The following is an 18582-nucleotide window of genomic DNA, read 5'->3' on the forward strand; positions in this document are numbered from 1 at the left end:
CTCATTAAACAAAACTCTCCAAAACCCTAGCGCCCGCACCTAGCTGCCTTCTAGGTTTCAGCCTGTGAGTTTCAGGTCCTTGCACAACACCTAAGACCTGTAAAACTCTTTTTTCTCTCTAATCCTGGCAGAGAACAGTCCGTAGAGATCTCCCTCCACGTCTCCACCCGAATTCCCTCTCTTTCCCAGATTCCACCCGCTTCTTTCCTTCCTCCGCCCCCAGCTCCGCCAGCCCAATCTGTCAGAGAAGTTGTGTACAAACTGCGCGGCCGCCCTGCGCGCGAAGCTCGTGGCCCGAGAGGGGTGCGGTCCGCCCGGCGGAGGCGGAGCTCTGGGCAAGCTTCTCCTTTCTCATAGGCTAGTCGCTCCGGCCCGGCCGGCCTCGGGGCCTCGGGATTCGTCGGAGAGCTGCCAGTCTCGCCGCTGGGCCCCGCCCCTCCAGAGTTGGGTAAAATAGAGGCGGGCGTCAAGTGTCAGTAGTCGCGGGGCAGGTACGCGCGCTAGCAGCTCGCTCGGGGACACCGGTGGTGGCGGGAGCGGGCTCCGGGGGAACGAGGGAGCGTGGTGGGGCGGGGCGAGAGAAAGTGGTCGCCCGGAGGACATCGGCGTTCACGCGAGGCGGAGCGGAAGAGTTTGGGTTTTCGTGCGCGCCTTCAAAAACCGCGCCTGCTGTGAGCTGAGGGGTCCGCCCGGAGCCTCCCCTCCTCCGCCCGCCGCCCCGCGCCGAGCTCGCCGGCCCGAGCCAGCGTGGGCGACGTGGGAAGCTCGCTCAACCCGCACTCCGTGCCCGGAGCCGACCCCCGAGTTCCCATGGCTACGCGGGTGCTGACCATGAGCGCCCGCCTGGGACCCATGCCCCAGCCGCCGGCCCCGCAGGACGAGCCCGTGTTCGCTCAGCTCAAGCCCGTGCTGGGCGCCGCGAACCCGGCCCGCGACGCGGCGCTCTTCCCTGGCGACGAGCTGAAGCATTCGCATCACCACCCGCAGGCGCAGCCCGCGCCGCCGCAGCCGGCGCCGCCGCCCCCCGCCGGCCCGAGACTGCCAGCCGAGGAGCTGGTCCAGGTAGGAAGAGCTGCTCCCTCCCTCCGCCTCCCTCCCGGGACTCGGGCGTGTCTCGCCGCTGCGACGCGCGGGCGACAGGGGCCGCTCCAGGCTGGGGCGCGCGTCGGGGCGCACCGCGGCCCGGGTCTGGGGGGCAGCCCCGCCCTGCCCTCCTGGCCGGGCACTCGCTTTTCGCCGGGAGAAGGTGGGGGTACCTGAAGGGGAGGGTCCAAGGGAAATGTGCCCTGGCAGCTCTGTCCGGGAAAGGTTAAGGAGGGAACTGGTGCTCACGCGCACCTTAGTTGTTTTTCTTCCACTCGGGGGATGAAACCTCGTACCTCACGCCCTACTTCGCTTCGATTCTGCGTGTCCTCTTAATCCCGCCTCCTGCCGCTGCCCCGGCCTTGGACTCCCCCCCTACCTACCCCCGTCCCACGCCGTCCCGGGTTCAGTGGAAACGCAGATCGGGGTGCTGGAGGGAGGCCCCTCGGGGTGCTAGTTTCATATCCCTTGGTGCAACCTGCTTTAGACGCTATCGTAGGGCTGCCTTTGGGAAACGGAAGTTGGAAAAGCTAAGGTGGTGTTGGAGCGCTTATTTTTCCTTAAAAAGAAAGACAAAGAAAGACCAGGGGTTGTTGGTTTCTACATGTGCATGTAAATTTCCTCCTGGAGCCTCGATGAAAGCTGGCAGTTGGCTTTTACACTTGCCCGGCAGCAGAATTAGAGCAACCGCCTGTTTCTTTCGCCCACGCAGGGAGTCATATAGCCCAGAAAAAACTTCCCGGGACTTTTAGCCTGTCCCAAGGAAAAAAAAAAAAAAAAAAATTGGAAACATACCCACATGCAAACAGCTGGAAGAGCTAAAATCAGAAACCACTAACCACCATGGGAGCGAAGTGCACGAAAGGGTTTAGTTCGGTTTATTTCAAGACGCCTCATTTAATAGCCCCTTGGTACACTGTGTATTTGCTACCCAGCTTCTGCTCCGGGGGGTCTGCGAGTGTCGCAGTGCTGTGAAAGGGCAGTGGCATTTGTCAGAGAAGTGACTTACAAGACCAGAGCGTTAATTTTTATTTTTAAATCGTGTCTATGCGGGAGACACGGTCTATATCCACACCGAATGATTCGGGGTCTGATTTGAAACACTTGAAATTAAGTAGTAGCAAAAAATGACTATTATTCTCTGGTTAGGATGCCGCGGTTGATCGTTCTATGAGCATCTAGTTTGGGGTGTTTTGTGTGTGTTTGTGTTTTTTTTCTGTTGAAATTTCCTTTCAGTGTAAAAAATTGTAGAAGTTTATGTTATACCAGGAAAGACGATAGCTGGAAAAGACGGAGGAGACCAGTTACAAGCTGGGTTGTGTCCTAAAAAAAAAAAAAAAAAAAAAAAAAAATCACCATTTTAAAATGATTTGGTTATTTGTCAGTTTGCTGCTTAGAAGACACAAGAGGATAAGGATGACTGAGCTTTTTACAGAGTGAGGGGGAATGTAGCATTGGCCCACTGAGGAGCACACGATAAATCTTTGGCTGATGACTGTGCTGGCGACAGGCAGCCTCTCCCCACCCACGGGCCCCTTAGCACCACTCTACCAAGGGAATGGTTTTCCCCTAGGTAATTAAAGATCTGTTTTAGATAGGGATATGAATAGGAACATTTCATTATCATATTAACCAATTACAGAATCTGCTGATTAAAATCAACATTTAGATCAAATGGTGAAGGGTGAAGTTGGTTTGTTCTTTCAGTGTATAGTATGTTTTGCTCAAGACATTGTATTTAAGTTTCCACTGAACTATAAAATGGAAAAGGCACTGAAATAGCCAAGGAATATGTTTTATATTAAATATTTTAGCAATATCTACCCAAGCAAAAAAAAAAAAAAAGGAGAGAGAGAAACTTTGCAATATTATGGTTAAGGTTTGCTAGGGTTTTTTTTTTCTTTCTGTTTTAAACACTGAATTTACCTGTATGACATGAACGGAATCAAGGTAGTTTGGCCATATTACAATACTGTATTTCAGTTGCAAACTTGAATGTAATGGGGCAGGGAACCCTGCTTGTAAGTGAGTGATGATAAAGTATACTTTATTATTGCATCAGAAAGGAATATTTTTTCTGTTTGCTTCCTTTTTCTTCTTGGTTTGTCTCTTTCACTTTTTATCTGGGGTTGATTGGGGGCTATTTTACCAAATACTTGTTAAACACAGTTTCGTAAGTTTTTGGTGAACCATTTTGTTACACAATTGACAAACCTGATATGTTTATAAGCAACACTTAGGAGTTTGCCTTAGTACTTTTCATAAGGATTGCTGGGGGGAATTTTTAGTAAGCACAGTTTGTCCTTCCTGAGATGATGAATTGGGTGGATTATACATGTTTGTATCTCTTCTTTTTTAGACAAGATGTGAAATGGAGAAGTATCTGACACCTCAGCTTCCTCCAGTTTCTATAATTCCAGAGCACAAAAAGTATAGACGAGACAGTGCCTCAGTCGTAGACCAGTTCTTCACTGACAGTGAAGGGTTACCTTACAGTATCAACATGAACGTCTTCCTCCCCGACATCACTCACCTGAGAACTGGCCTCTACAAATCCCAGAGACCGTGCGTAACACACATCAAGACAGAACCTGTTACCATTTTCAGCCACCAGAGTGAAACGACAGCCCCTCCTCCGGCCCCGACCCAGGCCCTCCCTGAGTTCACCAGTATATTCAGCTCCCACCAGACCGCAGCTCCAGAGGTGAACAATATTTTCATCAAACAAGAACTTCCTACACCAGACCTTCATCTTTCTGTCCCTCCCCAGCAGGGCCACCTGTACCAGCTCCTGAATACACCGGATCTAGATATGCCCAGTTCTACAAACCAGACAGCAGTGATGGACACTCTTAATGTTTCAGTGTCGGCCGCCATGGCGGGTCTTAACACTCACACCTCTGCCGTCCCGCAGACTGCCATGAAGCAATTCCAGAGCATGCCCCCTTGCACATACCCCATGCCAAGTCAGTTTCTTTCCCAGCAGGCCACTTACTTCCCCCCGTCACCACCAAGCTCAGAGCCTGGAAGTCCAGATAGACAAGCAGAGATGCTCCAGAATTTAACCCCACCTCCGTCCTATGCTGCTACCATTGCTTCTAAACTGGCAATTCATAATCCAAATTTACCTGCCACCCTGCCAGTTGCTTCGCAAAACATCCAGCCTGTCAGATACAATAGAAGGAGTAACCCTGATTTGGAGAAACGACGCATCCACTACTGCGATTATCCGGGTATGTGATCCTACCTGGTTGAAGCATCGGTATGTGTATGTAGTGTGTGTTTGTGTGTGCCTTTTTACACGGGAGAGTAGTGCTTGACAATAAAAAAAAAAAAATTCCCCTACTCTGTTCTTGTCGCATCCCAGTCTCTGTGCCTCACCCAAGTTTGTAACCGTTTCGTTATCTAGTGTTTATGTGATGTGTTAAAATATCTGGAATATTTGGGAAAAAAAGGTTAGTTTGGACTTTTTTCTCTTTAATATTATATACCTTAGAGTCTTGTTTACCGTAGCAATCTAAATTGGAGTTCTTAATTCTACATTAAGTACCCTGAAAAGGGATTATTACTTAAGTAAGGTAGGGGAAAATAAGGGGTGGGACTGAAGAGTAGGTTGCTACAAGACAGAACTATCTACAGAATAGACTTCAGGTTTGGTTCTGATAGCATGTGAACATATGCTCATTCTTGAATGAGATACGTGGCCCAAAATATAAATTGATGATGGTTATGAATATATCTACAAGTTGCTGGCATAAGCTAGTTTATGATTAATACAGGGTATAATTTATTATACATGATATGGCATGACATACTAAATGAAAAAGCAAGGAATGTGGGAGTACAGAAAATTGCAGTCATCTTGGATAATGGTTTAACACTGTCAGCTCTAGAGCAATTAAAAATTCTTAAATCACTAAAGTATGTGTTACTAGTATAAAGCACCTACCGGTATAAGCACAGATTTCCCATGTGTAGCTTGGCTTGATTGCCTGCTCTCTTTCTGCTGAAGTGATACATAAAGCAAATCGCATTATACCTTTAATCAGGTAGTAGGGGAGTATGCTTTAAGACATCTCTTAAAATTGGAAGTTTCAAATACCTCCTTGCGTGAGAGATTTCTTCTTTAAAGCCAGATTTTCAACACCGAGTCATCAGATGTAAAGATTGCAAAAGGATCTCCAGAATGACACGCTGTTCTTCTCCTTTATTTTAGGCTGCACAAAAGTTTATACAAAATCTTCTCATTTAAAAGCTCATCTGAGGACTCATACTGGTATGTTAATTTTCTTGTTAATTCTGTGAGTTGTGTAAACAGTATTAAGTGGTATTCATCCTTTAAAAGCCAACACGTGGTTTGATCTCTTCTTTCTTCTGTCAACTTTTATTTTTTAATGGCCTACCTTTTCAGCACTGGCTTGGCTCAAAACTCAGTTCAGTGAAAAAGTTGGGTTCCAGGAAGGCTGACGTTCCCTCACTAAGGCCTTGCCCTGTCATCTCACATAGAATTAATTGCTCGCAAACATAAACAACGATGTTTACTAATGGATTTTAAAACTTTAATGGCACTGCTATTCCTATCTTGAAGGAGAAAATGTAACTCATTTTCTCCCTCCCGCAGCAAATCAGTTGGCTTCTATAAAACTGTGTCAAACACTAAAACCTTTTCTGTTTAGCATGTAAAGCATAACTGCTGAATACATTATCTTTAGTTTCACCTTAACCTAAAATATCTGCGTTTAGCATGTTTTCCATGCTTGGTGAAAGGTAGGGTCGAAACTGCAGAGCATTAAAATCAGGCAAAACTGGGGTCGTGGTATAAAAGTTACTCTACATCCTACCCCAGCCCGTAGTTTATACATCAGAGAGACTTTATCCTTATTCTAGCTTATATCTCATCCGTGTTTAACATGTTTAGCCCCTATAATTTTATGAATACATATCTTGTCAGATCTATACAATCATTTAAAAATGCTTTTTCATTTTAAAACTTTACATCAGAACTCATTTGAGGACGAAACTAGGTGGCAAGCTGTAAAAGCCTCCAAGTACCCAAAGTATTTGCAAATATATAGGTGGTTACTGTTCGTGATTTTCTTAAAAGGATAGCCCTAAAGGGAGGAACCAATACAAACTGACGTGTTTTTTTTTTTTTCTCTCAGTAAATGCAGCTTTAACCTAAACTTCAGAGAATAAGTTTGCTAATAAAAGCAATGACCTAGCAAAATGTTTTATTCCATCATTGCTATGGAAACCAAAGTATTCAACAGTTCCTTTGAATGAGTTGTTGGATTAGTGTGAGGACTTGAATCTCCCCAGGCTGGATGTTACTATGGAAATTGAGTTTTGATAAATGAAACAGTTATCTCTTAACTGCTGCATTAAAAAGTAAAAGCCTTTGAACAAAGGTCAGTGCTGAGATAAGGCTCTAAGAGGAATATGGCTGCAGACATTTTGTATGCACGTTAGGAAGTATTGCTTGATATCGCAGTGATAAACACTACTTCTTCAAATCTGAATAGTGTTGGCGACAGTGTGGTAGATTCCTGGGCTTTCTGAGCAATTGCTTTGAAAGAAATGACATCTCATGTATTTATCAGTGAAACCAATGGGTTAATTCAGCCCCAAGTTTTTAGATAGAGACAAATTGATTATGTAAAAGGAAAGATCCAAACTCAGCAGCCCAAAGTAGAAGTTATATTTATAGTTAAACAAACAGCCATTAAGCACATAAACTCAATCTGAAGTTTTCAGAATACATATGACAAGGCCATGAAAACATTCCCTATAGAAATGCTAAACGATCCTTTGTGTGTTACAAATTAAGGAAACGTTGAAAATGTGTTTTTACTTGAGTTTTGATTAAGGAGAAGAGGAAATAACTTCAAAACTTTTGAACGATTGTTTTATTTTCCTTTGAAAGTCCTTGAAACAGGAGATAGAAAGGAGAGAACACGTTTCTCCTGAGGTTAAAGTCTCCTAATAAAAGAGGAGGGCGATACTATATAATGATGTAATCAACTGCTTATTGCAGGGATGTAGTCAGAGCATATCTAAATGGCCTTGCAACCCCTGTCAGGGTTTAGTGCTCTGAATGCTTATACCTAGGATTCTGGAACTTGACCTGCTGGCAGAGAAATTTAATAGTGGGTTGTCTTAACAATGCTTGTACTTACAAAAAGAAAAAACAACTAAAAAGATGTAGGCCTAGTTTGGGTCCCATGCATGGACTTTTTCACCAGATCATAAATGTGTGGCCATCGACATCTGATGAGTGAGACCCTGTAATCCAGTTTAATAAAGTTTTGTTTGATAGCCTTTCAGATGCCTTGGGGAGGGTTTGTAGCAGACTTGTTCATCTGGCTAAACCCGTTCTTGGGTAATCATAGAGCATTGAGGTTGTTTTCTCCTCATTTCTAGTTTCTAGACAATGCCTTTGAAAATTACCTGTGCTCTCTCATTGCATCCTCCCCACCCTGCCTGTTGTTTTTTAATGAATGTATCTGAAAGCCAGCGAAGTCTTTTTTTTCTTCTTCCTTTAAAGGCCCAGGTATTTCTAAGTAACTGCTGTCATGTAATAGATTTTTGTTTTCTTTCTGTCTCCCACCCACCCCCTACCCACCTCCCCTGACAATTTGTTAGGGGACTTTAAAAACAATTTATATGGGAAGGTCGATCTTGTTTTTGATACCAAAAATAAAAAATGACTTTTGAAATGATTGCCATTTTGCAGGCAGAATGTGAAGGACCCTAGGATTTCTTTGGAATATAATTGTGATTGCTTTAAAATGTCAAGTTACCTTATGTTTTAAAAATGATTTGAGCAATTAAAACAGCCTATGCCTGAGTTCTATTTAATTGCATATTCTGGATTTTTAGGTTGCAAATGCTTCTTGACTTAAAAATTGAACATAAGGAAATAGTCCTTCCAAAACAAGACCCTTTAAAAAAAAATGGGGATGAAAGAAGAGTAGAAAATAATCAGTTTCTTGAACCAGAAGTCTCACAGCATTCAAGTTTTTCTAAGTTCATACACTTTGATTTCTTTATTCAGAAAGAATATGCAAATAATAAAAAGTTCTATATATGGGTAGACAAAATACCTGAAACGGATGTTTCCTCTATTCTAGGAAAGAAACTATTTCACTTAAAAACATGCTGTGTCTTTATATACATGTGATACCATACTTATAAGCCTATAAGGGTACCCTTAAACGTGTGTAGGGGTGTTTGTGTGTTATTTGTAGTGTGTGTATATACATGTCATGCCTCTGGTTAGAAATAATTATGGCTGCTTCTAGGCAACAGTGTCAAGAAGTGTATATTTCCAAATAAAATTATTTGCACTCTTAACAGCGTTTAAATTCGAACATTCTACTGAAATTTGTGTAAGCCTCGTGACGTGTACAAGGGGCTTTACCCATTGCCATCATTTGAAAGCTGCTCCCAAGCACCTTTTTAAAAAAGAGATTCACATACCATTCGGCCCTTACAAATCAAGGTGACTGTTAAACTGATTCATAAATCAAAAAGAATATTCTACTGCAACCAGCAGTATAGTTGTTTCTGCTCATACATCTTACTGTCTTTAATTTCGTAGTGAAGATTTTAAAAACTTCTGAGCACAGGCTTGGGGCCAAAATATAGGAAGAAGTTAAGACTATATATAACAAAGAAAAATTTGCAAGAAATTGAAAACATTTCTCATCATCTGATACTGGTTTCTTGGTATGCCTAAGAGTACCATAAGTTAAAATGCTGCTTTTACATTGAGTGTGGAAATTTCTTTGAATATTGTGTTTACACATTAGTAAAAAAAAAAGTACTTACTTTCCAAAGAAAGAGTGCTGAAAAAGTAAATAGTGAACTCTGAATACAAATGTTTGAAATCTGAGTAGTTTTAGTCACATGTATGGCTGTGCACTGAACCCTAGAGTATATACTAAAGCAGTTGGGAAAAGAGGGTATGGTAACATTTTAAGGTCATTTGTCAGCTGTCCGGAGCCGGGCAGAAAACGAGCATTTGTGCAGAGTCTGAGCAGCACACGCACTGGGCTCCAGTATCCCTTAGACCCAGACTCTGCACGGGCTGCTACGTATGGACTAAATGACCCCAGAACGCCTTGCCATGGGTTGACAAGAAAAGGACCATTGGAAACACCCCACAAAATAAAATGGAAGCATAAATAACATAACAACACAAAATGGACTGTGGGCGAAGCACTATCCTGTTAGAATCTCACAGTGAGCTGTATTTGGGATTCCTTGTTTAAGAAAGAATTTCACAGTAAGCCTTGGAAAGATTTTGAGCCCAAGCCTACTTGTAAGGGGACTAAATTCCTACGTTCTGCCTTACTTGCTCTGTAGAACACTTTCTTTTCTAATGACATTTATATTAAGATGTTACCATGTATACTTTAAAATACAGAATCTCTGCTAGAGATTTATTGCTAAGCACTGATTTTAGTTTCAGTTTGGGTACTAAAAAATCCTTAGGTATAAATTCCTGTCTAGTTCCTTGCTCTACACTTATTATCCATTAAATATATTAGGTATGGATTTTTATTTTAAAATACTGACCATGTTGATAATAAAGGTATTTTGATCTGTAGCACTTCCCCACAAATAGAAAACATTCATAATGTTCTGAGCATGAGTTACTCCTTTTGTGGAACTGTGGGAAGTGGTAAAACACTTAAAAAATATAGGAAGGACTTCATTTCCTTAGAAAATGATTTAGAGCTAAAATCAGCATATGATTGTATATATGGCCTTAGTGGAGATCATGCAGTTTGGATCTAGAGATCAATATTGGTTAAATGTGTAACCTGTGTTATCTGTAGAGGTGAAGAAGTTTTGCAGGATGAGATTATTTAGTACTCAGTAATTTTTTTGAGTCTATATTTGAAAACTATGCAGGAAAATGTATCACATTTAGCCTGTGTTATATGTTACTAGTTAAACATTCTTAAATTATTTTTGTTTGCAGCTTTGAAATTTATTTTCTATATTGACAATTTCAAGTTAATGTAAAAAAAAAAAAAATAGTGGCTTAAAGAGATTCTCTGGTTCAGACCCCTGGAAAGGTATTTATGAGCGTGAAAGCTTAGAAACAATTTCTTTTTAATGACTCACTGGGAAGATTAAACTTTGCTTCTGGGACTTGTTCTTTCATCTGAAAAACATTTACATAGAAAATTGATTAAACATTGTTTTGAGATGATAAAGCTTATGGAAGGTTAAGAAGTATAATTTGATTAAGTCAACGTTTTTGACTGATCTTGTGGAGGATCCAAAGAGAATCTCTTCTTCCTTTTGTTTTTATAAATTGGTGGGAGAAGGTGGTTCATAGATGGATTAAGTAGAATTGCTGAAGTTGAGACAGAAACAGTTAGCTGTGAAGGTAGTGAGACTGTAGTTTTTTTCAAAGTAATGGTTTAATCACCAAAGGTTTTTACTTTGGCAGATATTTTTAGTTCTATAGAATGTAATAGTTGTTGACTTGGAGCTACATCTTTTCAGGTGAAAGATTAGAAACAAAGTAATGTCCTACTTCAGTAAGTGTCTCTGTAGCAGCATTCCTCTTCTGTCAGCCTGTATTATTTATATTCAAGGATCTTTAACAACTCTGATTAAGGGTGAGTTACTGTTGTAGAAGTACACCATAGGTAGCTTTCATTAAAAAACATCGGGGCAAAAGAAAATACTTTTGACTACTTTATAAATATAAACCTTTAATAAGAGTTGGGAAGAATCTGCAGGTCAAGGTAACCACGTGAAGTGCAAATTAAAGGAAAGGGTATCTAGTACTCATTCAGTGCCAGAAAAATGAAAACAGAATTTTTCTAGCTTGGTTAAGAAGGAGAAGGTAAAATATTTCACCAAGACTTTGCTTTTTAAAAAAAAAAATTCGGTTTGGGCTCTTATTACAAGAAGGTGAATCTGAATGTTGTCTTTTTGTCAGGAGGCACAGGAATTAGTATTTCATTAACACTATCAATGATAGAGGATGTTTTTGTCCAGAACCCTTAGGAGAAGTAGCAGAGAGGAGCTTAGGTGCCTAGGGATTGGTGCTGCTGGGGTAGAGATATCCTGTCACCCAGGATATCACGCCCACCCCTGTCCCCTTCAGGTGTGGCAGTTCCCTGGCTGCCTTTGGCCAGCACTAGGGGCTCCACAACTGCTTGGTTTTCATCAAATCCTATCCAATTCTGGAAAAGAAAGCTCGTTTACATAGTTGATTTATCCTTGGACAACTTCAGGATGGATAATCAACTGATTCTGAACATGTCCTTCTGAAGAGGCTAAAAGTAGGGTTCTCGCCTAAATGTACCTTTAGTCAGATTACACTCAGTGGTCCTCAGCAAAACAGAGCCAGGCAAAGCCCTGCTGCAGGTGGGTTTGTAGAAAAAAAAAAGACACAATATGGTGGCCTCACATAGATGCTTTCCTGTCTCTTACACCTTCCCTCCTTTTCCTGAATGAAAATTCCCAAGTTGGTCAGCCTTGGGCCAAACGTGATTAACCAGAGGTGCATGAGAAGTGAGGCAATAGAAGACAGTCTCTGCCTTTGAGGAACTTTCACGGCTAGTTAAGGAGGCAAAATACAGCTATTTGAAGCCTTCATTCAGCAGTATCTGTGCCAGTGTAAATCAGTCATTTAAATCACATTTAAGTGATGATGGGGATATAGAGAAGTGGAATGATTTCTCTTGGACTTTTCAGAGGTTTTCTAGAAGGAATCAGGTGAGTCCGATTTTAAAGATACACACACAGGGAGAAAGAAGGGAATGTCTTAATATATCCTTTTAATTAGCCTCCTTAAAGTGAGTACATTATTGACAGGGATACTATATCTAGTAAACATTAGGTGCATTTTGCAAATACTGGTAATACAGATCTTTGAAATGAACTGCCTACCCTTCTGTTGCCAGGTGTAGGAGATGTTCTGCAATGACCTTTAATAAAAAGATTTTTAATGGAAAATTACTGACATAGATATATAGAAATATGAATTAATGAGCCCAAATCGTCTCTTGCTTTACCTGTTTGTTAAGATACCTAACATTTCCCTATGAGTTCATTTAATCTTGGATTAAAGCTTCTTTTTTTTTAATCCTTTTATTAGAATGTATACTGTTTCAGCTCTAAATTCCTTAAGTCGCTAATGATGGGAAAAGATCTAATTATTCTTGAATTGCATGAAAATATTTTCCTCCTGAAATAAGAGCTCATTTTGAGCATCAAGGACTGAAATTCTAAGAATTAAGCTTAAGTATTGACTATTGAAATAATTTTATTCCACTTTAACAGTCAGAATAGAATATGGATGTTAAGCTCCTTGAGGCCAGAGACCAAGTCTTATTCATTGTGTTTTGCAAGTCGCTTGGTACAGGTTACACTCATCAGTACAGGTTATACTCTCCTTTACTAAATAGTGACTTTAGTTTTGATGATTTGGGGCCTCTATCAAATATAATTGATTGGATTTATTTTTTAGCCATCAGGAAGGAAACCAGGTACGCAAATTTGCTGTAACAAAAAAGTTACCTAAAATAACTACTGTAAGATAAATATTGCCATCTGTGATATTTTTCTTTTGTTAGAAGAATCTGTGTAGAACATTCTAGGGAAAGGCCTTGCTGTGAGTCTATTGGGTATGTTCAGCAGAGCAGAGAAACTTTTCCCATTCTATTGTGGTGGATTCAAAAGTCATGTCTTAATCTATTCAACAGAAGAAAAAACATCTCTAAAGACTTTTCCAATACTTTACAGACATGTTCTCCTAACCCACTGAAGTTCCTTTAGCCTGGGGTAAGAGAGAGCCATCATTAGGTGATATTTGGGGATTGTCAGTCCCAGCATAGAACAGCTCTCAGGACTCCACAGGTCCTGAAAAGCAGGTCTCCGCCCAGCGAGGGATGGCTCGGTCGGGGTGTGTCCTGGGCTTCAGACCATCTGGGATTTCAGGCCTGCTCTCAGTCCCTTAAGCTAGTCATTAACTGACCTTCACAAGTGGCTTCAGAATCTTTAAATAGAGGTGAACAATATCTTTGTGTTCCTGAAATCATTCATATAGAGCGTGTATTAGTGTTTGCTCATGGAGGACGCAGGCAGGACACTGAGGAAAAGTGGCGGTCGGGCTCCTGAGCGAGGAGCTCATCATTTTGCTTCTAACTCCTGGAGGTGTTGTGAGGATAAATGAGACACAAGTACCGGAGTTGGGAGTGTGTGCTCAGTGTCTGCTTCTGCCTGCTCCCTTCTTCTACTGGTGATGTCTTTGCTTAACACTAATTGACTTAATCAGTATGGACCCATATGTATGTGTAACTTTAATTTTTTAAAAGATCAGGGATTTCTAGTAAAATAGTCCTAGTAATTTTAAAAGAGAATGAGAAAGTACATACTTTATTTGAGATGATTGAAGCTCGTTTTACATGCTGTACAAATTTGTCACTTTTTTTTTTTCTTTTTGCCTTTGGAAAGTTTCACATTAACAGCATGAGAACTTGAAAATACAGTTGATGTTGAAAGAGCTTAACTAAATATTTTAAATTGGTGGTATTGGAAAGAGATTCTGTAAAAATCCAATTAAACTTTTGAAAGCTCTATCTTGTTGAAATAACTTAAAGGAAGTTAGTTTGGTTTCCCAGAAGTACTATGCATAGTGTTTCTGGCTGAGGAAGAAAGGCCTGAATCTGCTATTTGGCCAGAAATTGGGTACCAGTTTCCTCTACAATGTTTTACTTGAGCCGTGTTGACACTTGAACAAATCCCGTAGAAACTGCCTCAAGTGGGGAATAGTTGTCCTTGCTTTTATGGTGAAGCCCTGGCCCCATAACTAACGTCCAGACAGTGGTAGTATTCTTGGCTGAATAATCTATAGATACATATAAATTGAGAGCAAAACCCCAAATGTTTTAGGAATTTTCATGGCTACCGTTTTTCAACCAATCAGTAAAGTAAACTTTTAAAACTACTGATGCAGTTTATTGCTTCCTAGCCAGTAAAAATAGTGAACAAAAAGAGTCTAGTGTCCCTTGTTTCTTAAATAAACTCTGAAAATTCAGTTCTCTTGCCATTTAATTATTTAATTCAAAAGACTAGAATGACTTCTTTTAAAATTGGGGCACTTTAGGAATTTTTTTCCTTGCCTCAGACATCAGAAATAACTTTCTCTTCCCATTAAATGACAGTAAAGTATTTAACCAACATGTTTGTTTTTGTGATTTATTTTTCACGGGGAACAAAAACAAACACTTGTGTGCAAAAGGTGAATTTTTTCTGTTTGATTTACATTGACAAGAGTGATAGCTACATTTCCAACTGGCCTTAAGACATTTCTATGTATTAAACAGATTACATGTGAATATAAGTGAAAGAAAAGTGGTTTATTTCTTGTTACTCAAAAGGTTTAAGTATATTAGCTTAAATTCTTTGAATTTACTCTGAGGGGAAAAAAACACTTCAGGTATTGAGGTGTGCATTTTTTTTAAATGGAGCGGTAGGAACCTAAAAGGGACTTAAAAACACAAAAAATATCTGTGTCTTGGCTCAGAGGCCGAGGAGAGGAGAGGCGAAGAAGGGTGGCTAAGGGGTGCACACCACAGGCGTTGAAAGAAATCTTCTGGGAAGTAACTGGTGCAGAATTCAGAGGGCTGCTCTGGCCCTTCCATCTTTGTCCTTAATGGGATTTTGTTCAGGAGTCAAGAGTGGTTATCAGGACGGCAAAACACGTAAACCACGAGCTGTGGAAATCTCCATTTATGTGAACGATGTCTTTTAAAATTTGGACTCAGTTGAGTAATCTTACAACTTCCTGAATATGATCCTGCTAAATCAGGCAGAAAGGTACTTGGATTTCATCGTGGTACTAAGTAACCAGCGTTCAAAGCACCTCTTCCCTTGCAGAGGAAAACGTTTTAAGGAATTTAGGAGTTTGGCTATTCAGCGTTTTAAAATGCTATCCACATAAAACTCAGCAATAAGCCAGCAGTACTTTAATATGCAGATTGACTTCACAAACTCTCATCTTAAACTCATGGAAAATTAAAACAAAATAAAGCAAAAATATAGGAACTACTAGTGAATGCTCAGTGAGAAGTTTTTAGGTTTGGGGATTTATTTAGAGGAATACATGATCTTAATTAAATAGGATTAATTCTAAAACTGGGAGTTACGACTGCCTTATAAATAGCAAGTAGTTTTTTTTTTTTTTTTCCCAAAGGTGCCATTAATTTTATTTGTATATCAAAAGTATGCGGTGATGCAGGGCAATTGCTTGAAGTCAGAAGCTGGTCTGGAGTGAAGGATAGCAAAGGCTTTGACGGACCATCCAGGAGTTTATTCGGGCGCCACTGTAGGCAGAATCCTTTGGGGCTGCCAATATTGAGTAGTTTGGAAAGATTAGCAACCAGCGAACTTTAGACAACATTAAGAATAATACAGATTGCAGGGGGTAGGGCAGCGGCTCAGATATCAATTCACTATTTACGTGAAGAGAGCTGTGAAAGAACAGGAAGATTGAATTAGAGGCTTTTCTATGTTACACATACAAGCTCCACGAGGTCAGGCATTTTTGTTTTATCCTAAGCATTCAGGACGGTGCCTGGCATATAATACGCATTTGGCACGTCGTTGATGGAGTGAATTTTGCTTTTTGGCGCACTGCATTGCAGAGGAAAATTAAATGCATTTATCAGCAAATGTTAGAACTATTATGGCTGTTTCAGGACCCTTCACCAAAGTGAAGTTACCAGTACCAGACTTTCTGATCTGGCTGAGGAATTATGAAATAGCAAATGCATAAAGCTTCAGCACCATTCAACTTTACTCTTTTTCTAGCTTTGTTTTGCTTCAGTCTGAAAAATGGGAAGGTGTGTATGTATGCATACTGGAGTGAATTTCAAAGAGCCAGTGCCCAGTAGTCCATTTTGGAAAGCCATGTGTTCAAGCAAACTGGCTTACGTGCTGGATGTTTCAGTGTGGCTAATTTAGAAACTTTTAGGAGCACTTTGTTGAAGTAAAGGATCTCAGTTGTGGTCCATTAAGTGTATAGTGTTGGTGAACAGAATACTTTTTCTGTCTGTAATTAAGTGCTCCTCCGCAAAACAGTGACTCTCTGCGCTAGATGACTCGAGGGGTTTTTAGTTCATCAGGGAATTCGCACACTTCCCTCCTCGGAGCATGAGTTTGAGAGAAACGCCTTAGCAGGCAGTACTGCCCGTGTCCGTGTTCCGAGTCACCCCTTCACCTCCTCCTCTTGGTCCCTTGGCGCAGGTGAGAAGCCGTACAAGTGCACCTGGGAAGGCTGCGACTGGAGGTTCGCGCGCTCGGACGAGCTGACCCGGCACTACCGCAAGCACACGGGGGCCAAGCCCTTCCAGTGCGGCGTGTGCAACCGCAGCTTCTCCCGCTCGGACCACCTGGCCCTGCACATGAAGAGGCACCAGAACTGAGCCGCCGCCGCCGCCGCCGCCGCCGCCTGCGTATCGCCTGCCGCCGCTCCTCCGCTCGCTTGGCAAAATTCTAAACTACAAACTTAACTATATAAAGATGAAAACGAAAACAAAAGACTGGAAATGTATATTTTGTATATTTGAGAAAACAGGGAATACATTGTGTTAATACCAAAGTGTTTGGTCCTTTTCAGAATCTGGAATGCTTGCTGTAACCTGGCTTCACCCAGGCAGATGCCAATCATCTCAGACAGGCAGCCTCATCTCAGTGCGGATCGGGGGTGCAGGGTGTGTTTGCAGTGTTCTTCCCAAAGCACCACCGTTTAATGTGACAGTGTTTAGTAAACAAGTCAGTTGGCAGGCACAGGAAGTCGGCTGGATTGTGTGTCAAGATTTTACTTGACATGAGAGGAGTTTTTTTCAATACTAGGTAATTCTCTAGAGGTGCGCAGCATACCTGGCAATTCCAAATAGCCATTGAACAAATGTGGTTTTTTTTGTTTTTTTTTTTTAAATATGAGTTGCCTATATTTGCTCTTCGAAATTTTGTAAATATGCAAATCAGCTTTATAGGTTTATTACACGTTTTCTAAGATTCTTTTGGGGAAAAATCATAAATAATTCTTTTGAAAATAACCATGAATACATTGACAGTTAGAACCTGTGGTTAAGATACCTTTTAAAACCTTACCAAATTCATTTCTCTAGGGGGAAGAAATAATAATCATTCAAATGAACTTCAAAAGCAGATTTCATGCACTGATTAAGATCAGATTGTTTATTTTCAATATGAGCGACATTTTGTATGAATGGTGAACTCAAGAGCTAAAAGACAGTTAACAATATTCAAAAATTAAACCTCTTACAATAAGCTGAAGAGTATCATTTTTTAAAAAGACGGACTTATGTAGTTTTCACGTGGCAATGTTGAGTTTATGATGTAGTTTTCATATATGGAAACATGGAATTTATGATGCAGGTTTCATATATCGAGATGTTTGCTCGTGCAGTACAGTTGGTTAAATGCCAGTTTATGTCGACTTTGCATGTAATATACAGTGAGACACAGTAATTTTACCTAAATTACAGTGCAGTTTAGTTAATCTATTGTTAATACTGACTCAGTGTCTGCCTTTAATTATAAATGACATGTTGAAAACTTAAGGAAGTAAGTGCTACACATATGCAATATAAAATAGTAATGTGACACTGATGCTGTCAACCAAAGGGCAGAATGAATAAGCAAAATGCCAAAAGCGGTCTTAATTGAAATGAAAATTTAATTTTGTTTTTAAAATATTGTTTATCTTTATTTATTTTGTGGTAATATAGTAAATTTTTTAGAAAATTTTCATAACTTGATAAATTATAGTTTTGTTTGTTAGAAAAGTTGCTCTTAAAAACGTGTAAATAGATGACAAACGGTGTAAATATTTTGTAAGAGGCTTCAAAATGTTTATACGTGGAAACATACCTACATGAAAAGCTTAAGTCGGTTGCTGTTTTGCTTCTTTTTCCCTCTTATTTTTGTATTGTGGTCATTTCCTATGCAAATAATGGAGCAAACAGCTGTATAGTTGTAGAATTTTTTGAGAGAATGAGATGTTTATATATATAAATGACAAATTTTTTTGGAAAATAAAAAGTGCCTAAAAGATTCACGTTGTGCCTTCCTTCTTCCCCTAGCATAGCAAAAACAGTGAACAAATTCCTTTCTCATAGCTGTATAAAAGGGTCTGCTTTATGTGGGCAGTTAATAAAAAAATAATTCTCACTTTGAACCAGTATCTACTTTTGTTTAAGACAAAAGAGAGGAATTTGTTTTTACAATATCGGAGGTCTAAAGGGAGCCATACTTCATGAATGCTGATTTCTTTAGACCCCCGCCCCTGATCATTACACAGACACGTATTGACTTTACCTTTTCAAGATCATTAGTTGAAGACACTGTGGAGCTAATTTGTATATATCCTAGTTTTGTCAGAGGTAAACAAAACAAGAATTGGGGTTTTAACTTTTTTTTCCTTTTTAAAAGAGAGAG

General features: G+C 40.4%; 1 protein-coding gene across 1 annotated transcript; it reads left to right on the forward strand.

Annotated features, from left to right (window-relative positions):
* The first annotated feature begins 496 nt into the window (after positions 1–496).
* Positions 497–18198, forward strand: KLF5 (KLF transcription factor 5). The gene is made up of 4 exons (XM_081215149.1): positions 497–1062; positions 3443–4316; positions 5300–5359; positions 16363–18198. Exons 1-4 carry the CDS (start codon positions 811–813, stop codon positions 16539–16541), a joined length of 1365 nt encoding a protein of 454 aa, XP_081071275.1. The 5' UTR covers positions 497–810; the 3' UTR covers positions 16542–18198.
* Positions 18199–18582: the final 384 nt, after the last annotated feature.

This window comes from Mesoplodon bidens (assembly GCF_964165515.1).
Source record: "Mesoplodon bidens genome assembly, chromosome: 17".
NCBI classification, from domain to species: Eukaryota; Metazoa; Chordata; class Mammalia; order Artiodactyla; family Ziphiidae; genus Mesoplodon; species Mesoplodon bidens.